Below are 21901 nucleotides of genomic sequence, written 5' to 3' on the forward strand. Positions count from 1 at the left end.
AATATCAATTTAGACTGAAAATTACCTTGCTTTTCTTTGTTGGATAAGACATGCAAATTTCATTGTCAAGTGATTTAGATAATAAGCACTTCAGTTTTATAAACTCAGATACTCCAGTGATGATGCATTCAAAATATCTGGACAGATGGCTGTCTGTCAATATTTTCTTAATTGTTATTACTTGTTATTTTTATTATGATACCACCCAGGAGCACAGTTCATCTGTGTTCATCGCTTTAGAAACACACATTAAAGGCAGCCTTTTTTCTGAGGAGGTTATGCACAGATGCATATTTATATGCACAGATATTCTGAGTCATTTGATATTGAGTCATGTGATTACTTTATTGAATTTTGAAATATAAATAAACTAATGATAGATATCCAAAATTGCTGCTGGTCATCTACCTAGTCATTATCAATTGATAGTTTGCTGTAGGAGTCATAAAGTTGTGGGTCTTGAAGAAAGATTTGGAGGAAAGGGCAGTGATTTTAGTAACTAGTTCAGAAAAGTATGTTGTGCATAAGGAACAGCATAGAAGAAAGTGTGAAGATGCTCATGGAAGAGTAGCTAAATAGGGGATCAAATCTGATGGAGTTGGTAAATGGTACTGGTGTCTAAGATTCAGAAGATACAGAAGGAAGTGGTAAGGAGCTGTTGTGAAAGTTAGCCTTAAACGTAAATTTTGTATTTAATTCAATGGGAGGACTAACACAAGGTGACATTGTTATACAAAAGGCTAGAAGGATGGCCTCAATGTTAGAGTTTTGAATGGTACTGATAAGGAGTAAGGTAAAAGGGCGAGATGTAAGGATGGTTGAGAAAAGGAGTTGCAATACTGAAGATCAGGGATGATAAAGGCCCTATCTGAGATTTCAAATGGCATAGACAGAGTGTAAAGGTCAGATCTTTGACATACTGTAAAGTAAGCAGAAGCAAGATTGTAATACAGCCAGGTTGTGCTGGGGTCGAGAGAGCAAGTAGAGTAAAAGATAGCACTGATTGAGGACAGTCGCATGGAGGATGTTTAGTCACAGATACTTATTATGCAGCTGGAAAACCAAAGCTTACACCCTACATAAGGGAAAGAATTTCAGAGACAATAACTTATCAAATTTTTAGATATATGCCAAGCAAAAGTATATTTTAAAGCCAGGGAGTTATTTAGAGTGATTATCTGAAGTGATTTGATTTTGAGTTCTGTGGAACAGCTGCTTTGGTCCCAGTGTTTTAAAGCTACATAGTCTCTCTTTGCATTCTTTTTTCATGTGTGCTGGCAACAGGACTGGAGAAGGAGGCAAATCTCTAACCTATTGGCATAGAGACTAAATCAACTTGCAGCTTCAGGACTCCTCACCTTCACAGCATGTAATAAAACTGTTCCCAAATGCACTTTCATTTTGAACTCCTCTCTTTAAAAAATGAATATCAGTGTTGCAGAGCATAGAGGAATGAACCCCATTTTTAAAAACGGCTGTAAAATAATGTACTGACAAGTATGTGGGGTGGGAACTGAAGGAAAGTAATTCCACATGGTACTACATTTTTAATTTTCCAACTTTGCACAGTGTTTGGGGTGAGGGATTGTGTGTTTTTCTAAAGGTATGTTGACTGGTAACTAGCGCTAATATAAATTCACATAATCTTATTAGAGGGGTAGAATCAGAACCTATGTGGGATGAAAGGCTACAAGCGTATCTATGAACCTGGAGAGAAGTCTTCCTTCTTAATTCAGACAGTGGGGGTTGTGATAAGCTCTCTTCGCTTTGAAAGTCACCCTGGGCATATTTTACAAAACAAGTCAGCTCATAAATCAGAAGACCTAGTTGCAAAATTAGAGTTGTTTATTCAGTAGACAGATTAGTTATAAAAACCTAGGAAACATATATAAGTTTGAAAAAGGGCTCCAAAGTTTTATGTTTTGCAATTTTATGTGGTATCTGACAGCTTCTGTTTCCGATGGCAATCACATCTTTCTTTATATTCAGTTCATAATTCTGATTGAAACACCTGGTATAACATCTTCGCTGTGATTGTTTATTTGTCCTATATATAAAGAAAATATTTATTTTTGTTTCTCTGTATCTTAGGTTTGACGTCGATACAACAGAACTACACAGTTGGATGACCCGCTCAGAAGCTGTGCTGCAGAGTCCCGAGTTTGCAATATATAGAAAAGAAGGCAACCTGTCAGACCTCACAGAAAGAGTCAATGTAGGAAAATATACTTTCATGTCTGTTTATCACTTTTATATTAACTTTTTAAAGTCCACATCTAAAAAAGTTGAACCCCAAATTGGCAAACACTGACTGTCCATACATAGCCAAATTTTCAGAATTGCTCATCAATTTTGTGCATCACAGATTTTGACTAGCGGTTTGATATGTATTGTGGTGTTGATCCATATATCCAAGTTCACATATTTTTAACTTGTATAGCAGATTAATACAAGTCTAAATGAAAGCACAATCAAGCATAACATGTATACACCATATTATGTATACATCCATGCTATTACTCTTTAAATTTCAGTATTTTTATGTTAATATCATATATTAAAAGGGGGGTGGAAGCAAGGAAGAATCAGTATTCGTCATAGTAACAGTAAAAATATGAAATATTAAAAATCATAATGTTCAGTTAAATTTGACCAAGTCTGGCCACGATAGCATGGAATTCTTTAATCTTTTATAACCTCAGTGATGATTTTTTAGTGTGTAAGCCATAGCACTGTATGTGTTTTCCATACACCCCGAATTTAGTCTGTTAAACATTAAAATAATTGAAAACTTGAAAAGAACATAATTTTTGCAACTATTTTCTAAAATCATCTGCTTTATTCTGAGTAAGAGAAGAAGAAATCCATGTCTAGCTAGCTATTACATTCAAAGTCCATGATATTTTACAAATGTGTTTGGTTATAATAAAGAGATATAAATTCTCTCTTAGTATACTGCAAATGCAACAAGAGTACCAACACTAAATCATTTCTGCTATATATTTGTCTTCCTGTCTATCTCTCCATCTTAAATCAGCTTTGATAACATGAAGAAACATTGAATTTCAGTCTTCTGGAAATATATATTTAAAAAGTTTCCTGTAATCTCACTTATCTTGCAGTGGTGTGTGTTTAATCAATAGTCTCCTTAGCAATACTGGGGGGAGAGGGAGCACTGAGTTGTCTATGGTAAACTGAATGCAGCTTTCTTATGTCACCTGCTCATCTATGTGTTTGTGAAAGACCATTTTGCTGAGGTAATATTAATAATTTCATAGTAAATTATTTTACTCTGGCCTTTTTGTTATCTTCTCCTTGAAATGTGCACATATTAAAAAGCAGAATTGGTGTGATACTGGCAGAATATGAGGATGCAGGCATCTCAATACTATTGTGATGGGGACCATTTAATTCATAAAAAGAGAAAAAATTCTGAGTGCTTTACCCATTATATATTTTTTTTAATGAAGCTTCCTTTTCTTATCTTCCACTTATTCCTGCAGCAATGGAACAAATATAACTGTCCCCAGTATTAGTTTCCATTTTGAGGAGAATAACCACTTCAAAGTTGGCAAATTAGCTCTTGCCGTGACCTTTGCAATGAATCTGAACTCTTACACAGTCAGATGTCCTGAGCCAATAAGAAGTTCCCCTTCATAATTTCAGTTTTATAATACTTCAGAATATCCTGAATGGATTCAGGAGTCACGGTTCACTGCCCTCCTTCTTTCCCTTCTTTGCTCCCAAGGAGGCGGTGATCTGTGTCCCTGCAAGAGAGAGATGGAGGTAGGTGAACCATAGATGTTCTTCTGCTCCCAACTGGGGTTCTCAGCTGCATTTGTTCTAGCCTCTCGTGGGGCTCTTATACTGGCTTTTCTTTTGTTGATGGTGAGGCAGAGTATTGAGGGTGGGAGGCCAGTAGCAGCACTATATTTTAAGAGCTCTTTGCCAAGATACATGATGACCTGGGAGTGTGTTGGATTAAATTCCTGCATGGTCCTTCTCTCCATTTTGGTAATATTGGAAGTTGAGTTCAAGTGTTTGGAGTGATGACTAGGTGATGAAATCTGTAATGGACACTGGTGAGCTGCTGGCAGAAGTGAAGTGAGGGAACTTTTTTAAATAGCCAGATTTGAAAACTCGCCTGTACTTGATTTTCTTTTAAGACACAAACTCTCTCTCCTTGGAAATGGAAGCAGAGGTGAGAAGTGGCAGCCAGCACCTTAAATTAACAGGAGCTTTCACAACTTCTGGCTGCCAGTTCTCACTTTTATTTCTGTAAAACATGAAATAATAAGATGATGGGATTTGGGCTGCCTGCTGAAATCTGCATCTGAAGAGTAAAAAAAAAATCATCTGTTGGTTATGACTATTTAATTACAAGTGTTAAAGAAAAAAAACCCCAAACATTATAGAAATGATTATTCAAAAAGACTATCTGTATACATATATTACACTGTTACATGCACACACACACGTAAATATATATATAAACATTGTGGCAAGGTCAATCCCATTCCTAGGCTCTATGCCCCTGTTCAACCCACAATCTCACTGACAGTTTAGGTACTGTAGCACAGCCCCCTCTTGCCCTTGCTGCAGTTTGGATATCTGTCCCTTGGCTAGAAGGGCTTTGGGGTAGGTACCCCCTGGCCTGCTTGAGTTAGCAGTCCTCCCCAGCCACCAGCTGAAACTCTCAGGCTACTTAGGGAAAGGTATCCAAACACTTCCTATTGGATCCTGTCACCTTCCCCGCTGTCTCTGGCAACGATGACATCTTTTTATTAACTTCTCCGATTCTCTCCTTATCTGTTATAGTTTCTCTCCACCTCACTCCAATCTGCTCTTCCACTGCTTCCCTGACTCCCAGCAGGAAAAGCTTTTTAAAAGCCCCGTGGCAGCCTGAAGTGAGATCAGGTGTTCCTGATTTAGAGCAGCCCAGTCTCAGATGCTCCCACTCCACCCATGATAACTCTGGGTCAGCTGCTCCTGGCTGCCCTGAAGTAATCCCCTCCTAAGTAGCTGGGGCTGTTTCTGTTTTTTAGAGATGCCTCTCTCCCCTTCAAATCTAGCTCTCTGGCATGATCCTGTCACAACATGCATACACATGTGCATAGGTACATACATACTAGGTTTATTCACACACGTAGGAAAAGAGAGAGCTTATGGACCTGATCTAAAGTCCACTGAAGTTAATGATGTTTTTTTTTTTTATTTTGGCCTTAAGTGGTACTTTGTCAGAAATACATGGCTATATAGTATGAAGATTTCATTATGGGATGACCCTATACATAATGCAGGTAATCTAACATGAATACCAATAAAACCTTTTACTGCATACCACATCTTTATGAATTTCATCTGTGGTATCTACATCACAGACAACAATTTTAGCAATGTTTTCTAGTGTTCCTTGTATCCCTTCAGCCATAATGACAAATTCCCTTGTTACGATGAATCCAAATGCTCAGGTAGAGAAAATAATTAAAATTAACTAGACAGAAAACTTCATTAAGAAGTCACCAAGAAGCCAAGCTTGAAAATATATCAGTAATTTAATAGTAAAAAATATTTACAGTGATGTAGTTAGTTAAGAAAATAACATGTATAAGCCTGAAAAACTAGAATTAATTTTAAACTTACCAAAACTCCAAACTTTAGGAACTATGTGAGAGTTCATGATGCACATTACACAAACCACTTACATTTGCCCCTTTAGCAATGTCAAGATCTTAAATTCTCTTTCATTCCTCTTATAGCTATCTTTTATAGCTACTTTACAGATGTGCTATGTTTGGATCACAACCTCTTTAAAGGAAGTTGAACGCTGCTGATTCCTCGAAACCAGGCATTGGACAGCAGCAATTTAAAATTGGTTTAGTGTTTTCATTGTAGACATGGTAATATGATAATAGTTACCAAATAAAATCATATGATTGAATAGTAGTTTCCTAGTTTTCCAGAATTGGGCCCGTATCATGGAGTGAGGAATGACTCCCTACATTACAATTGATTAACCAAATCAAGGATTTTTAATTTTTGTGACTGGTGCCTGCCATATCACTATATAAATAAACGTTTTAAATGTTGGTTACTCTAAGATGAAACTGTTATATATGAATAAAATACGGTAGTTGAACTTTTACCAGATTTTCATGAAGAGGCAGGGCATGAACTGTTGTCTCATTGTGTGGGGATAATAAGCATAGGAGTGAAGTATTCTACTGCTGACTAGAAAATAGATGCACCTGATTACTACTATTATCACAGAGCTTTTTAAAAGCCAACAAAGTACTTATAAAATAACCGTACATAAAGAGGACAGACGCTTCAGGGGATAGCCGGGTTAGTCTGTTACAGGAAAAGAAACAAATGGTCTGGTAGCACTTTATAGACTAACAAAACATGTATGAGCTTTCATCATACCATCATGAGCTTTCATCATACCATCTACATATTTTGTTAGTCTATAAAATGCTACCAGACCATTTGTTGGGGGTTTTTTTATAAAGAGGACAGTTAAGTAAAGTTGACTGGAAAATCAGAATTTCTTTTGCAAAACCCTCATTTGAATTTTTTCATTGGAAATTCCAGTTTTTTTTTCAGCAGAAAAAGTGTGGAGCAGTTGTGTTATGGCCACTTCCCAATACTTAGTTACCATTTCCCCAACTTTTTAAAGTGGCACAAGCTGGGAAACAGGAATGAAAAGTAGGAAGGTGAGGAAAAAACACATTTCACTTTTAAATGTAACATGGTCACATTTGAGTTGTAACACACTACTTAAATATACAAGCAGTGCTGTTTCTCTCAAAGTCACACTTTCAAATGTTCTATTACTGTTTGCCAACTGGCAGAAATTGGAAAACAATAATAATGCGTATGAAAATAGATTTTTCCACACTTTCTGACTTGTATTACAGCTTTTATTAATTAAGGCATATTCAGAAAATGAGGGAAAATGTGCATTTAAAAACTCTTTAAAATAAGTATGTTTTCCCACAAATACTTTGCTTTGTAATTTTTTAAATATTTCCAGGTATATTAAAAGATGAAAAATTGATTGATATATTTTGTGTAAAATATTGATTTTATTAAATAAAATACAATTTTCCATAAACTTTTCATCAGAAAATGTTTGAGTAATGCTGCTGTTAAGATTCTGATGTATAGCACTCAAGGGTTGCAAATGCCAAAAATTAAGGTTTTCTGCACAACCTTAACTTCACACACTTGGGTAGCGAATGAGCCATGGCTCCAGAAGAGAACTGACTCATTCACTATAAAAGGTGAGAAATGCATATTAAACAAAGCAGGGTTGAAGAGATAAATGAGAGGTGTTGACAGGACCGTTGCTTCATTCAGTGCAGAGATGGGTGATGCACCATTTATAAGACATGGGGAAATAAGTTGTGAGGCTAACCATAAATATTTAAAAAGTTATTTCATTCACTTTGTACTGTTGAGCCTGAAGAATTAATAATGTTGAGATCTGTAGAAAAATATGTGGTCTCTGTTTAAACGGTGTCTCAATGATGCAGACTTTGTTTTGGATAGGCATTTTCAGACATTTGAATATGACCTAAAGATTATATTTCTGATTTTGTTCTGTGGATACACATGCACATAGGAGTGAACGTGTGTCTGAGAGAGAGATACACCTCCCATTAATTAATTAATTCAATTAATTAAAGTGGTACTTCAGTTCATCATGCAATTTAGATGAAATAATCAATCCTGCACTCCTTATGCCAGCATTAATGGGATTTATCTTTACCATCATCTTGGTCCACTTTAAAAAAAAAAAGTGAATTAATAAAAATATAAATCAACCAAGAGGATGACAATTACTATTTGTTCAGATTGTATTAGCACCTATGGATTTTTTTGCCCACTTGTGCTAAGCACTGTACATGCATCTAAGGAAACTAAAGTTCTAGAAGCTTGCAATCTAAGAATAAGTTAGATAACTGTTGGATACAGGAGAGAGCTGGTGGGAGCACATGATAAAAGTGGGATTATACTAATCTGCATCGATAAGCAGGGATAAAAGTTTTCTCCTTCTGCCCCCAGAGTAACTAACTTAGGACCTCAGAAAGTGAAAGTTGTCCTGGGCCAATGACATGTTTTTTTATATATGTAAATATGGCAGAACTATGAAAGGTCTGTTATCTTCTGGAAACAAGACCTTTTTACCTTATGAAAGGGGAATTTCTAAACCTTCTGGGCCTCGCAGTATGTCTGTCTTATCTGTGGAAGGGTTTAGGATCACAGATTTAAATGTATTGTCATTTGTATACTAGAAAAATCAGTATTCTACAGTATATAAATATATACATTTTTATATAAATGTACCTATATGAAAAGTTTTTATTACTTCTTCTGAGCACTCTACCGTTAGATTAATGGTAACAACATCACCTAGCTTTATAAGCAGAGTGAGGAAAAACCATAAAATAAAAAAAATCCCACATACATTTTAAAATCTCTCTAAAGTGCATTTCTACAATAGTTTTTCTATAATGTATATGACATATATCTATAAAGTATATGACAGTGTGATATAAAGATTTTATTTGTACTTGTTAGGAATAACTCACAAGTCATGAGTGAGTAATATAGTCATCTTAAACCCATTCTTATAAAATATGGATACCACAATACACTATCAAGCATTAGTTATAATATGCTTACCAAACCCAAAGTATTCCCCAGCTTAATTCCTCACTAAACATCAATTGTCATCTCTTTTTTTTCAGATGCGTTACTTTCACAAAATTGGTATAAATATACTCTATAAAATTTGGTATATTGTTATAGGGGATGTTTTATTAAAATGGATGACTAAAGGTATTTATAATAATAGATGACAGCATAAAACATACAGTAAGGTAGCAGTAGGCCTCTGGTATGTGTGAATAGGACTGTGGGAGGCAGTGGAATGTGATTCTCTGAAGTCCCAGGCTTAATATAAAATGTGCACCAATAGACTCGTTTTATTACATTAGCATCACTGAGGACTTTTGCAGGACAATACTTGAGTAAAAGTTCAAGTTAACTCAACAGTGAAGTCATACCTTAAGTATACCTCAATACGGATTAGGATGCCTACCTTTAGCTGGAAAAGATTGAAAATGTTGGCTAACACATAGTAAGCAAATAAGTCAAAGCCACACGAGATTAATCCTGCAGCACTCTGAGTAATGCTGTTAATAGCCTATGCGCCCTCTGGGCATGTTGAAATCTGTGGGAACTGAGGTCACGCACCACCGTAAAGGATCAAGTCTCATATTTCTCTTTATGAAATGCCTATTAAATATATTTTTTTTCATTCTCAGAACCTGGACTTTGAACAATTTGAATTTTCTATATAAATACCCATACTATATTTATGTATTTGACTTTTCTTTCCTAACTTTACGTGCCCAGAAGCATATCCAAGTTTGTTACATTTGTTCTGTTTGCTCTGTGTCCAAATAAGGTTAGGAGGGCAATTCAACAAGGTAAAAACATTTCATGACAGCAGAGGTTGTAGAGATTCATTATTTGGTGGCTTCAAAATCTCTGTTTAAATTTTCTCCTTTTCTGTCATGCTACAGGCCATCGAGCGAGAAAAGCCTGAGAAGTACAGGAAACTGCAAGACACCAGCAGATCAGCTGAGGCCTTGGTGGAACAGATGGTGAATGGTAATGACATGGGGATTAAATTAGATGATGATTTTAAGGATGGAATAAATACACAAGAAATATGTTAGCAAATCACTTTAAGAATGGTATTACAGTAAGTTAATTTTGCTTTATATTTTTGTCACACTATCTAGAATGACTTATTACTGAGAGAGCCAGTCTCACAGTAGACTGAAAACAGAGCAGTCACCCCAAACTGACTATGTTCTGCAATTAGATTTCACTAAAATAGTAGCAAATGTGCACTCCTGGATTACTATCCCTATATGACTATGGAGTTACACTCCCCCTAAATTTTTCAGCCCTTCTTTACCATACAGAGAAAAAGAAATTTTTAATGAAATGCTATTAAAAGAAAAAAAACCTCAGTATAGGTTACTCCTGATCTCAAATGGTCAGTTACCTCAGGTCAGCAGATACTCTGGCTCTCATACCAAAATCGATGCTGAAAGACCATTTCTGTAGCAAACAAACTAAAGATATATTAGCTAAGAAAAATAAAAGAGCTATTGAAAGGTGAAAGCAAGTAAAATACATTAACAGGTGAGTCAAAGTTTATAAATGCAATATGATACCAAGGATATGGTGATGGGATCTCTATCCATTTTTTCAGTATTTCACCTTGTTAAAATCCAAAACAGCTCAGATATACAAGGTTGTCCTTTAATCCAATCTTTTGCCTGGAAATCAATCTGGCAAATACCTTGATCACATCAGGTACTTTTCCTCTGTTGACTAAACAGGGAGTGGGTTGTGGATTTTGCATCGTTGAACACCATGAACCATGCTTTGAAGTTAGCATGCTTCTTTTTTTACAGTTCCAAGGCTCCAATTCTGTTTCATGGGCAGTCCAATTACAGATGCATATATAATGCATTTTGTTGCAGGAATCCAAAGAATCTTTCATTCACGTTCATGAAGTTTAAACGTCAAGTAATATACCTTTGATCTAGGATTATCTAATTACAAGAATACTAATGGAACTATATGTGATGTGACAGCAGACAACAGAATGCAGATAGGCGAAAACAATACAATCAGCATCTCCTTTTGATCTAACAAGTGAATTGGTTTTAACAAGATATAACCTTTTAGCATTGCTTTAGTATTCAGATATGAGTGAATTGCCCGATTGCTCTAGCCTGATCTGGCAATCTGTTAGCATCACAATTTTCTTCTTCTTATTTAATCTTAGGGCTCTTAATTGGAAAGGGGTGCATACAAAAACATAACCTTTCTACAATGAAAGGAAACATAGCAAACTACAATGTTCACAGTAGTTTACTACGTGTTAATAGTATGTTCTGAATAGAAACAAAAGGTTTTAATCTTATTTTCTGACTTTATTAAACTTTTGAAGAGACTGTTGCTCATTTGAAATTATTTCAGAGAGCAGGTATTTCAATATAATCAAAATTCTTTTGACCATTTTGAAAATTAATTCTATTATCAATTTACATGGCTTTGCACTATTTTATATTGCCGCAGAGTAAACAGACTTCCAAATTATATTTTGGAAGAGATTTCTGGTATGTAAAAATTCAAATGTAATTAATTTACTATTCATTTACAATTTCAATTTAAAAAGACATTTATCTTACTTTTTATAACAGGAAATTTGTCAAGTTTCCTATTAATACATCAGTGAAGTCTAAAAATTATGAGCTTCTAGATTTTTTTTCTAGCAAAAGAAAAGTTTTATATTGTAAAACATGACATGTACACTGAAGATAAATTGCAGTGCTTTGTTTTATGTTAGTTTACCTACTTTTGAGTGCCACTTGATTAGACAAGGTCAGAAACTGTCATCTTTATTACATTACATTAAATAATTCCCACCCCTATAATAAAATATACAAATTAATTTGCTAGTAACTAAAGGGAGATTCTACTATGCTGACTCACCTTAATTTGTGCATTGCCCCACTGATGTAGCAGCATTATTTGTTAGGGCAGACTGGACCTAAGTGGGTTGAATATTATGTTCGTTTTGCAATATCATTTTTACACAAGCCAAGTGTAAACAGCCTCTTCCTTAGCATATCCTCCAGTATTGCTGTTTAGCATGCTTTATTTTCTTTATTATATAGTCATTGCACACAGTAAATTAGGCATTAGAAAACAATAATAACAAAAACGTTTTCTTAACTGTGGTTCTGAAGAATACGGGCAAGGAGAAAGTGTCCTGGAGGAAGCTGTTGGACAACTTCTTACAGACAAACTCACAGGGCTTGATTATTAGAAGGTCTGAACATCCACAGCTGCCAGTACTTTCGGATCTTCAGTTCTTCTGAAATTTTGGGCCTACACAGTAAAGTTGCAATACAACTGCCCCTAAATAAATTTTCAGTTAGTTAAGGAATCACTGACCAGAGAGTGGAGATGGAAATTGAGTGGGCTGTTGTTTGCAGTTGATGGGTTTTTTAATTGTTGTGATAAAGAACCAAGAACTTAGCTTCACAAGTGAATAAAACGCTAAGCTGCCATGCTAACCAAATGTGATTGAGTCTAGGTCAGAGGAGAGGCCTCTGGACGAGTGGGGGTGCAGGTTCCATGCTCCTGGAAGAGACAGAATCTTAGGCTGAAGGGGCAAGGCTGGGGCAGCCTGCCCTGAGCTCTGCTTAGACTGCACCGCTCCCCTGCTGCTCCCCCTTCCCTTACCCCATTCTTCAGGAATGCCCAAAGTATGTCACATGGGGCTCTGGCAGTGATTTAAAGGGCCTGGGGCTCTGGCTGCTGCCACTGCTTCAGTATCAACAGCAATGGCCAGAAGCCCAGGCACTTTTGAATTTCTGGGCCCGGGGGGGACCCGTCCCATCCCATCCCGTTTAGCTCCCTAACCCTCATCAGCAGGCCTGGCCTTGGTGATTGTGGAATTACCCCAACTTCAGTTTGTAGGCACAGTGTCTCAAGTAAATGGCCCTCTCTTTCCAAGGGTACCTAGTGATTGTCATATATTTCAAAGATAGATTGTAATGGCCTCATTATAAACACATAGGATCAACACAGAAAAAAGACTGAGAGGTAGAATCTCACAAGACTTCTACCTTATTTGGCACTGAGTCCTTATCATGATCTTTTGCATGGTTGGTCATGTACACAATATAGCAGATTTTCCTTTTTTTTCCTTTTGTTTTAATGGGTTTTTCAAAAATAATGTGCTTGGCCTAGAAGAATATTTTCCCTGGATTGTGCAAGGCTTATATGGCAGTATTTGCTATTTGCACATTGAGCCTATTGAGTCAGGAGCCATGTAGGGTACATAAGAAAATATTTTTTAAAAACCCACAACTCTTCCATCTAATTTGCCTCACAGCTGGTGGGAACAGGACTGCCCTTCACTGCTCCAGTGACAATTGCAACTGTATTTTTTGGTGTCTACTTTTGGCCTCAGTTGGAGAACCAGTAGTTTCGGGAACTGGTATTATGACACCACTGCTTCTTTGTTCCAAAGCCCACATGTCATCAACACCTAGAGACAGAGAGATAATCACTGCCATCTGAAATTGCTCTTATAACTCCTGGTTCTGTTCCCATCTAGCATCTCAAATCGGTACATGCATGCTGCTAGCATTATGATACAGTAAGTGGTTGTGAGGACATAGTGAGAAGAAGAGGTCCAAACTCACTTCTTTATTTAGGTAGTTTTGGAGGAAAGGCACTTGTCTCTATTGCTTAAAGTAGCAGCAAGAGGTGTATATAATTGTTGGGAGTGGCTCTTTAAAGATAGACGAGGCTTCCAAGTCTGTGGAAAAGAACATGTCTTCCCATTAGGAGTTTGCTATTGAGCTAGCTAGCTATTGAGTATAACTGATCATGGTCTTCTCAATTTTCCTGAGCTCATACCATGCATCCTAACAGTCTATTAGCAAGATTATATGGCTACACACTGTCAAGACCAATAGTGTAGCCATTTTTGTAAGAAGGAAGTCTCCCGTCTGGGCAATTTTAGATGAGAAAGTGTCTTTCTGGCAAGGGAAACAATCTTCATATCTGCTCAGTCTAATACTTATGGAGTTTTCACACACGCCACAGCTGCAAAGACAATTCCAAAATGATTAGAGTACAAAGTAATGAAAATGTATAATTATTACCGTGTGGCTAAAGTGCAATGTCTGCTCACAATACCTTGCCTTCTGGATCCTAAGATTGTGTTTGCCTTTTTCTCACCTCCATCACATTGATGGCTCATTGTACTGGTTGGTCACAATGAGTGACTCCCAGGTCTTTCTCCTACTCTACCACTTCCAGTAGATAAGTCCCCACCTTAAAGCAAAAATTCTTGTTGCTAGTCCCTAAATGCATGGCCCTGCACCTTGCACTATTAAATGTTATCCCATTTCTGCTATTCTGCTTTACAAGATCAGCCAGATTTTCATGTATGATATTCCTGTCCTCCTTAGTATTGGCAATGCTTCCCAACTTTGTGTCATCTGCAAATTATTTTAGTACCTGTGAGTCAGGAGGGGATTCTGATGAAGTTCCAAAGGGCCCCGGGTTTTATCAGAGTAGGTGATCAGAACTCTGCAGAGAGAGTGCCATGTTTAGATTCCTTCCTCCTTCCCCATTTGGTATATCATCACACAATGACAGGATGTTGGTATTAGAGAACACACTTTTTATTTGATGCAGATATTTAGATGGGCCTGTTGGAATGAGGGAGATATAGCTGGTTGACTGGAAGGAAGAGAGAAGTTTAATTTGTTCAACTTTTAGAACACAGGTGGACAGTAATATGGTGGCAGTTCATCAGGATTAGACCCTGGCAGACATCCACCACTATATTTACCTCCACTGCCACAGGGGCATGATGGACACACATCTTGTGAGAGATGGAGAATAATGTCTAGAGTAAAAGGCACTCTTGTCATCACTACTATCTAGTAAAATGTGATTCTCTCCCAACTGATGCTGCAGTCAGGAAAATGCCTACGGTGGGAGTGGTTGTTGTTTTTCTGGCTGTGAGTGCCTCCACAGTGGGATGAATCCTGCCAAAATAGCAATTCAGAAATTCATAGGGCTCCTGGAAGAACCTCTCTCACATTTCTGCTGCTGCTCCTGGCCATTGCTGGAACAATCTCCACTACTCATAGTCAGGGGGTGGGGCTAATTTGGCTACGACAATCAGGAAAGAGATCTTGGAGTAATTGTGGACAGTTCTCTGAAAACTTCCACACAGTGTGCAGCGGCGGTCAAAGAGGCAAATAGAATGTTAGGAATTATTAAGAAAGGGATAGAAAATAAGACACAGAATATCTTACTGCCTCTGTATAAAACTATGGTACGAACACATCTTGAGTACTGTGTACAGATGTGCTCTCCTCACCTCAAAAAAGATATTTTGGCCTTGGAAAGGGTTCAGAAAAGGGCAACTAAAATGATTAGGGGTTGGAACTTGTCCCATATGAGGCGAGGCTAAAGTGACTGGGACTTTTCAGTTTGGAAAAGAGGAAACTGAGGGGGGTTATAATAGAGGTATATAAAATCATGAGTGGTGTGGAAAGGGTGAATAAAGAAAAGTTATTCATTAGTTCCCATAATAGAAGAACTAGAGGACACCAAATGAAATTAATGGGTAGGAGGTTTAAAACTAATAAAAGAAAGTTGTTCTTCACAGAGTGTATAGTCAACCTTTGGAACTCCTTGCCAGAGCTGGCTGTGAAGGCTAGGACTATAACAGTGTTTAAAGAGAAGCTAGATAAATTCATGGAGGTTAGGTCCATATAAGGCTGTTAGCCAGGGAGTAGGAATGGTATCCATGGCCTCTGTTTGTCAGATGCTGGAGATGGATGGCATGAGACAAATCGCTTGATCATTGTCTTCGGTCCACCCCCTCTGGTGCTGGCCACTATAGGCAGACAGGCTACTGGGCTAGATGGACGTTTGGTCTGACCCTGTTCGGCCATTCTTATGTACTCTTAGGTGCTGGCTGTACCTCACAGAACGTCTTGTTCTACTTCTCCTTGGTCAGATGTCAGCAAGGGCCTTCTAGTCTCTCTTAACCCCTCCATTCACTCCTCCTCCCTGCCAGTAGCAGCTCGAGGAGAGCTGCCGGCAACTGGCACCCTAGGCAGAATGCACAATCGGCACCCCCACCTCCATAGCTCTCAATGGCGTGACGTCATCACTGGGCACCGCATTTAACGCAGCGCCCTAGGCAACTGCCAAAATTGCCTACATCTACAGGCCGCCCCTGCTCCCTGCCACACACAAAAAAGCAACATATTGTGAGGGTCAGGTCTGGGCACTGCTGAGGGCATCCACTCAGAGCAAACTGCTCAAAACCAGGGCTGCTTACAGCCCTAGACTGGAGACCTTACCCAAACAGGTCACAAACTAGTCACACAGAGCACTTCATCTGCCAATCCAGCCATCAGGAAGCCTCACAAGCAAAACCCATCAGACACCCCAGTTCTCCCTGTGCCACAATCAGCCCCGGGCCTTACAAACAGGTGAAGGGTTATAGAACCCAATCTCACCTACCTCGAATGGATTCTCCCAGTCCCAAAGAACCAGCCACAAATTCCTTGTCAATTTACACTTTAGATCTTACCCACAAGATCATGCTGGGCCAATCTACAATCTAATATTGGCAGCTGAAGCACTCTGTGTGACTGGTTTGTGACCTGTTTGAGAAAGGTCTCCAGTCTAGGGCTGTAAACAGCCCTGATTTTGAGCAATTTGCCCCGAATGGATGCCCTCAGCAGTGTCCGGACCGAGCCCTGTCCGTCACAATGTGTTGCTTTTTATTAATAAAAGAATGAAAAGGTTGAGAATCAGGTTGTTAAGGAGAATACATTACATGCACCAATCACCAAATTCTTGATGAAGGCTCTCAGCAGAGATGTTACAGACTGGTATCTTAAAAGTCTCTGGTGTACATCCTATGTCAGGATGGGTTAATGATCCTTCCCGGCTCTCTGTTCCTCACAAGGCTGCATCTAGGATCAGTAGCAGAATTGAAGACAAGATGGAGTCCGCCCCATGGCACTTTATATCCATTTCTGGTACCTTCCAAGCTGGAGTGGGTCACATGGACAAATGATGAATCCCTGTGTCCCATGCCAGCAGCCATTAGATACTGACTAGTTTGCAGGTTTTCCAGATGAATTCCTCAGGTGTGTATGGGCCTCCTTGAGAGCCATTGTCCTTGGGGCCCTGCTAATTAGCATAGTCATTGACTGAACAATTGTTCTTTACAACAGGCAATCTAGGCCCATTGCTCTGTTTCAGGCAGAGAACATTTACAGTACAAGCCCAGAGCCCATATTCATAACTCCACATACAGACATCATACAAGTACATGAGTAGCACATATAGAATCAGTAGAATATAAGCTTTCATTTGACACCTCACATGGCTCACTTTGTGTAGATTTTGGGGCAAACACTCTCCTGTGGGCGCAACAGTGATTTCGCTACTCCCCTTAAAATCCAATAATGTGACACATATGCATTCACTTACTTTATAATGTTCTTAACTTAAAAGTCCGCTGGCAAACTGAAAGAAGGAAGCAGGGTGTGAGAGGGTGCGGTCACAGACCACCCCTCGGTAGTGCCTCCCGGGGTGCTGACACAGCCTCTGCCACTTGCCTTCCTTCTCTCTGAGGCTCCTCACCACCCAGTCCTGCTGGGCCAGCTCCGCTTGTCTTCCCCAGCCAAGGTCCTGAGCTGAGGTCCCTGCTCCCACTGAGAAGCAGTACAGACACTGAACCTCTTCAGGTACAAAGGAGAATGCAGTTTAGGTCCCAGCCTCCTGAGATAGCACTCCCCAGATGGGATCAAACCCCAAAGAATTAAGCAAGCCACCTTTCACAATGAAAGGGGGAATGTGCACGCTGGTTGCCCTTCCAAGTAATAATTGTTTACACTGGGTCTGATAGAAAGTAAAAATGATTTTATTAAGTGAAGCAGTCATATTTAAGTAGTAATAAGTGAGAACAGGTAGAGCAAAGGTTACAAATCAAAAGAAACAAAAACACTTGGCTAATTCTACACTGAAACCTCAGTACAAACTCTTCAAACTCACCCTAAAACCTCTTTTCCAGTTGCCACTGCAAATCAGAGCTGTTTCCCCCACCCTGGGGTCTTCGGCTCCTTCCTTTAGGTACAGCCCAGCCAAAAGACCCAGACCTCTGCTTTCCTATTCTTTTTGTTGAAAAATTGAGGCCACTCCCTACCAACCACTGCTCAGACTGAAGGACAAAAGAGATAGTTTAACAGTTGAGGGTTACAGCCTCCATGTCTCTTATTCACACATTTGAAACCCACAAAGTATTCCCCACTCCATGTTATCTAATTTTACATGCAAAAATGATACATACATCAAAGAAAGATAAACAGAACCAGCAGATCATGACATGAAGATTGATGAGTTACATGAAATATGTTTGAGTTATGTATATTCATGTCCATAAGTCCATTTCATAAAGCATGGCAGGGGTCTGTCACCCCCAGGCCATGGGGGTTTGTGAGTGGACTGTTGATTGTTACAGCGATTTAGGATAAAAACACCTACTAAAACACAAAGAATACTCAGTGAATTTCTAATGTTGAGTGTTAAAATGATTGTGAAATTAATATACAATGTTGCAACACTTGAAGTGGTACCATGATCAGGAGGAAGTTTATTAGTATGTCCCATTGAAGTTGCCATTCCAAATATTCTTTTATGAGTCATGGGCTCTGAAAATCAATGGCAATATTATATTATCCTAACTTGAATCAAAGTCTAATGATAAATAAACTTGACAAGGTAGACTTAATTTTAAATGACAGTCCCAAAGTAGTTGCATATAAGGCGCAATATAATTAAGAATATTCTAACACAATTTGTTATGCACAGTACACAAGATAATAAAATTAATGGATGCACTTCAGGTAATGATCTATGTCCTCTGGGTGCAATATATTTATTCACTGAGTATATCAGGGCTGTTTAGAATATAAAATGTGAAAAGATTATGATTCATTATCCCTGAAATTTTAGCATATTAGCACTGAATGGGTTTTGCATTGCTCATTGTACACGGTTGTCAATTTTTTTTATATGTAACTCCCAGAAAATAATAAGCGACAGGAAAATTGATCTGAACAGTATGGATGAAAAGATTTTAAACATTTGTAGACTGCAATGAAATAACACTATTCACTGAATCATAGAATCATAGACTGGAATGGACCTCAAAAGGTCATCTAGTTCAATCCCTGGCGCTTGTGACAGGACTAAACATTATCTAGGCCATCTCTGACAGGTGATTGTCTAACCTGCTCTTAAAAATCTCCCCGATGGAGATTCCACAACCTTCCTAAGCAATTTATTCCAGTGCTTAACCACCCTAAGAAGAAGTTTTTCCCAATGTCCAACCCAAACCTCCCTTGCTACAATTTAAGCTCATTGCTTCATGTCCTATCATCAGTGGTTAAGGAGAACAATTTTTCTCTCTCCTGCTTGTAACAACCTTTTATGTACTTGAGCATTGTTCTGTCCTCTCTCTTTGCTTCTCCAGACTAAACAAACTCAGTTTTAATAGTCTTTCCTCATAGGTCATGGTTTTTTAAATTTTTAATAATTTTTGTTGGTTTTTTTTTTTGATGGACTTTCTCCTTTTTTCCCCACATCTTTTCTGAAATATGGCACCCAGAACACTGTGCTTCACATGTGTCCTAATCAGTGCAAATTAGAGTAGAAGAATACTTAGTGTCTTGGTTATAGCACTCCAGCTAACACATGCCAGAATGATATTACTTTTTTTGGCAACAGTTCATTCATATTTAGATTGTGATCTACTTTAAAGAGGACCCAGAATGGTTCCATCTGAGACCCTAATGAATAGGCCCTTCCTCCTTGATTGTGAACCATTGATAACTGCGGAAAAACAATGAAAACAAGAAAACAAATGTCAAATTCTTAACTCTCACTATTTTAGTTTAACACCGTGATCTAAATCTAAAAATGTATCAACTATACATTTAAATAATATTTTATCTTACTAAATGAAGATATGACCATCTCTGATTGTATTTTAGCTGAAAACTGTCTTTATTATAGGGATGTTAAATAGTTAACTGGAAGGATTGGGGAAAAAACTGTCATTGAATCAGATAGTTCAAGGCCCCAAATTCATAGTAATTAGAAGACAACTTTAACAGTAAGCATTTTAAAATGACCTTTTTTCTTATCCCAAATGAAATCATAGACAGTGTCTACCGAGTTTAGGGTCAGTTAAGCAGGATGTATCTGGGATCTTGTACCTCTTTTTTGGTTCTCAGGCATTTAATCAATGTATTGGTACTCGGAATTCATGCCCAAATCTACAGGCAAGACAGAACCAATTGCTGAAACAAACCATTTGGTTCAGTGTAGTATAGCAACATGTGTACCTGCTATTGTGTTGTTAGTGCACTTGTTTCTACTACTGGTGAGTCTATTCTGACTCCGTGTGCAGGATCATGCTACCGCTTTGTACTTAGTCATATCCTAATTAAATATTAACATATGCTTAATGCAACTGTATACCCCAATCCACTAATGCCAAAAATGTCAGATCAAAAATACTAATGCAGTTTGCTACTTGGTTCCAGAAGTATATTCAATGCCTTCCCTCCCTCACATGCCTCACAGGAAACATGTATCAGAGGTACTGTTTTTCTTGCTATCCTCAAGCTCCCTCAGACCTTTCTTTTCTCCCTGACCCAAACAAAAAATCAGTGTGCTCCCTCTCCCAAACATCAGCCTTTTTTGTTTGTGAGTACAATTGTGGCCACCTCTGAACTGGAGTGCTGGCCAAGCCATGAAGAGCAGCAGCATGGCAGCTTCTTCCACCCGTGACTCCTGGCTTTCTTTTCTAAATCATGCAACATTTGCTTAGGCAGGAGAGAGCATAGTAGGAGTAGAAAATGACATGTCCTGGGGCACTGCTGTTCCAGCCACTTTCAGGTGTTGGACAACCACTTTTCAAGAGGCATACGACACAGCAGCCCACAGTTGGTTATACCACAGAGTATACCTGAAGGCCAGAGAGATGTGCAAAGAAACTGAGCAGCATGGCAGAGCATCCAGCCCAAAATATTGTTGAGTATGAAAGTTCAAGTCCTTGGAAATTTTAACAAGATTTGTAAAGTGTTTTTGTATATTCCTAAGAATAAACAGAGATCTTTTTAGAATGGAAGATCTCTGTGAATTTTTAGTAAGTTGCATTGCAGTAGTAGAGCCCCCACTTGTGGGTTAGGACCTCACTGTGCTATGAATGAGGTTATATCTTTGCCATCAGATACCTGAATTGCTTTGTAATTATAACAAGAGAATGGGGGGAGGAGGGAAGAAGAGGCAGAATGAGGCATTGTTATAATCTATTTCTCTTCAAAATAAAAAGATTGACCTACTCCACATGTACCAAAGCCCACACAGGCTTGAAGGAACAAGCTATTGATTTTGAGACAGTTATGCTGATGTTTAGCTGTGAGGCTTCTGTCTTATTGAACCTCTGTGTTAGTAAAGATTAGGGGAAAATGGTATTTTAGGATTTTGATGAACTGGAGGGTTTGTTTTTCTGCAGTTTTGACCCATAGGGATAATGGTGAGGTTATTAAAGGTGCCCAGCTCCTTGGTACTATGACTGATGAACTCTGAATTCATTATCTGCAGTATCGCTATAAGTATAATTGCAAATCATGCCAGGAAGAAGTAGTATGAATGTTCATATTAGCACTTTGCTCCATCTGATATCTTTATAGTTTCTGACATCATAGCCTCCTGATATATGAAGCAAATATCAGCTACTCAAATTAATGATACTACTCTGATTAGTTTTGAATGTATGTCTAAATTCCAGATTTCAGAATAATTATAAATTATGCTAGGGAAAACCCCTTTGCCTTACTTTTGATACCTATATTGTTCACTGTGAAACCCCAAGTCTTCTGTTATATCTTTACAGCTCTAAATAACTTTATTGCAAGTGCTAAATTACTGGTAAATTTTTGCTTACTATGCCTTGTTTCAGTAATGGTGACTGTTGAATTTATGTGAGGTATGCAATACAAATGCTAAAGGTGGAATTTTTAAAAACACTAAATTACTCAGAAGCCTAAATCCCATTGGATTTTTGCTCCTAAACCATTTGGAGATTTTGATAAGCCGCCCCTAAGTACTGAAATGTAATTTCAATCCATATAAAGTTTTCAATAATTTAAGTTTTAGGCATTTTATTATTTCT

General features: G+C 38.1%; 1 protein-coding gene across 12 annotated transcripts in view; it reads left to right on the forward strand.

Annotated features, from left to right (window-relative positions):
• Positions 1–21901, forward strand: part of DMD (dystrophin) — a 2135104-nt gene that overhangs the window by 843437 nt on the left and 1269766 nt on the right. For all 12 annotated transcript variants that reach the window (XM_075916549.2, XM_089775838.1, XM_075916586.2 and 9 more), the window contains 2 exons: positions 2092–2215; positions 9597–9684. In XM_075916549.2, the coding sequence (XP_075772664.2) occupies positions 2092–2215; positions 9597–9684 (212 nt within the window). The remainder of the gene's footprint in view (positions 1–2091; positions 2216–9596; positions 9685–21901) is intronic.

Source organism: Pelodiscus sinensis, chromosome 1, assembly GCF_052426305.1.
Source record: "Pelodiscus sinensis isolate ZL-2025 chromosome 1, ASM5242630v1, whole genome shotgun sequence".
In the NCBI taxonomy this organism is placed as follows: domain Eukaryota; kingdom Metazoa; phylum Chordata; order Testudines; family Trionychidae; genus Pelodiscus; species Pelodiscus sinensis.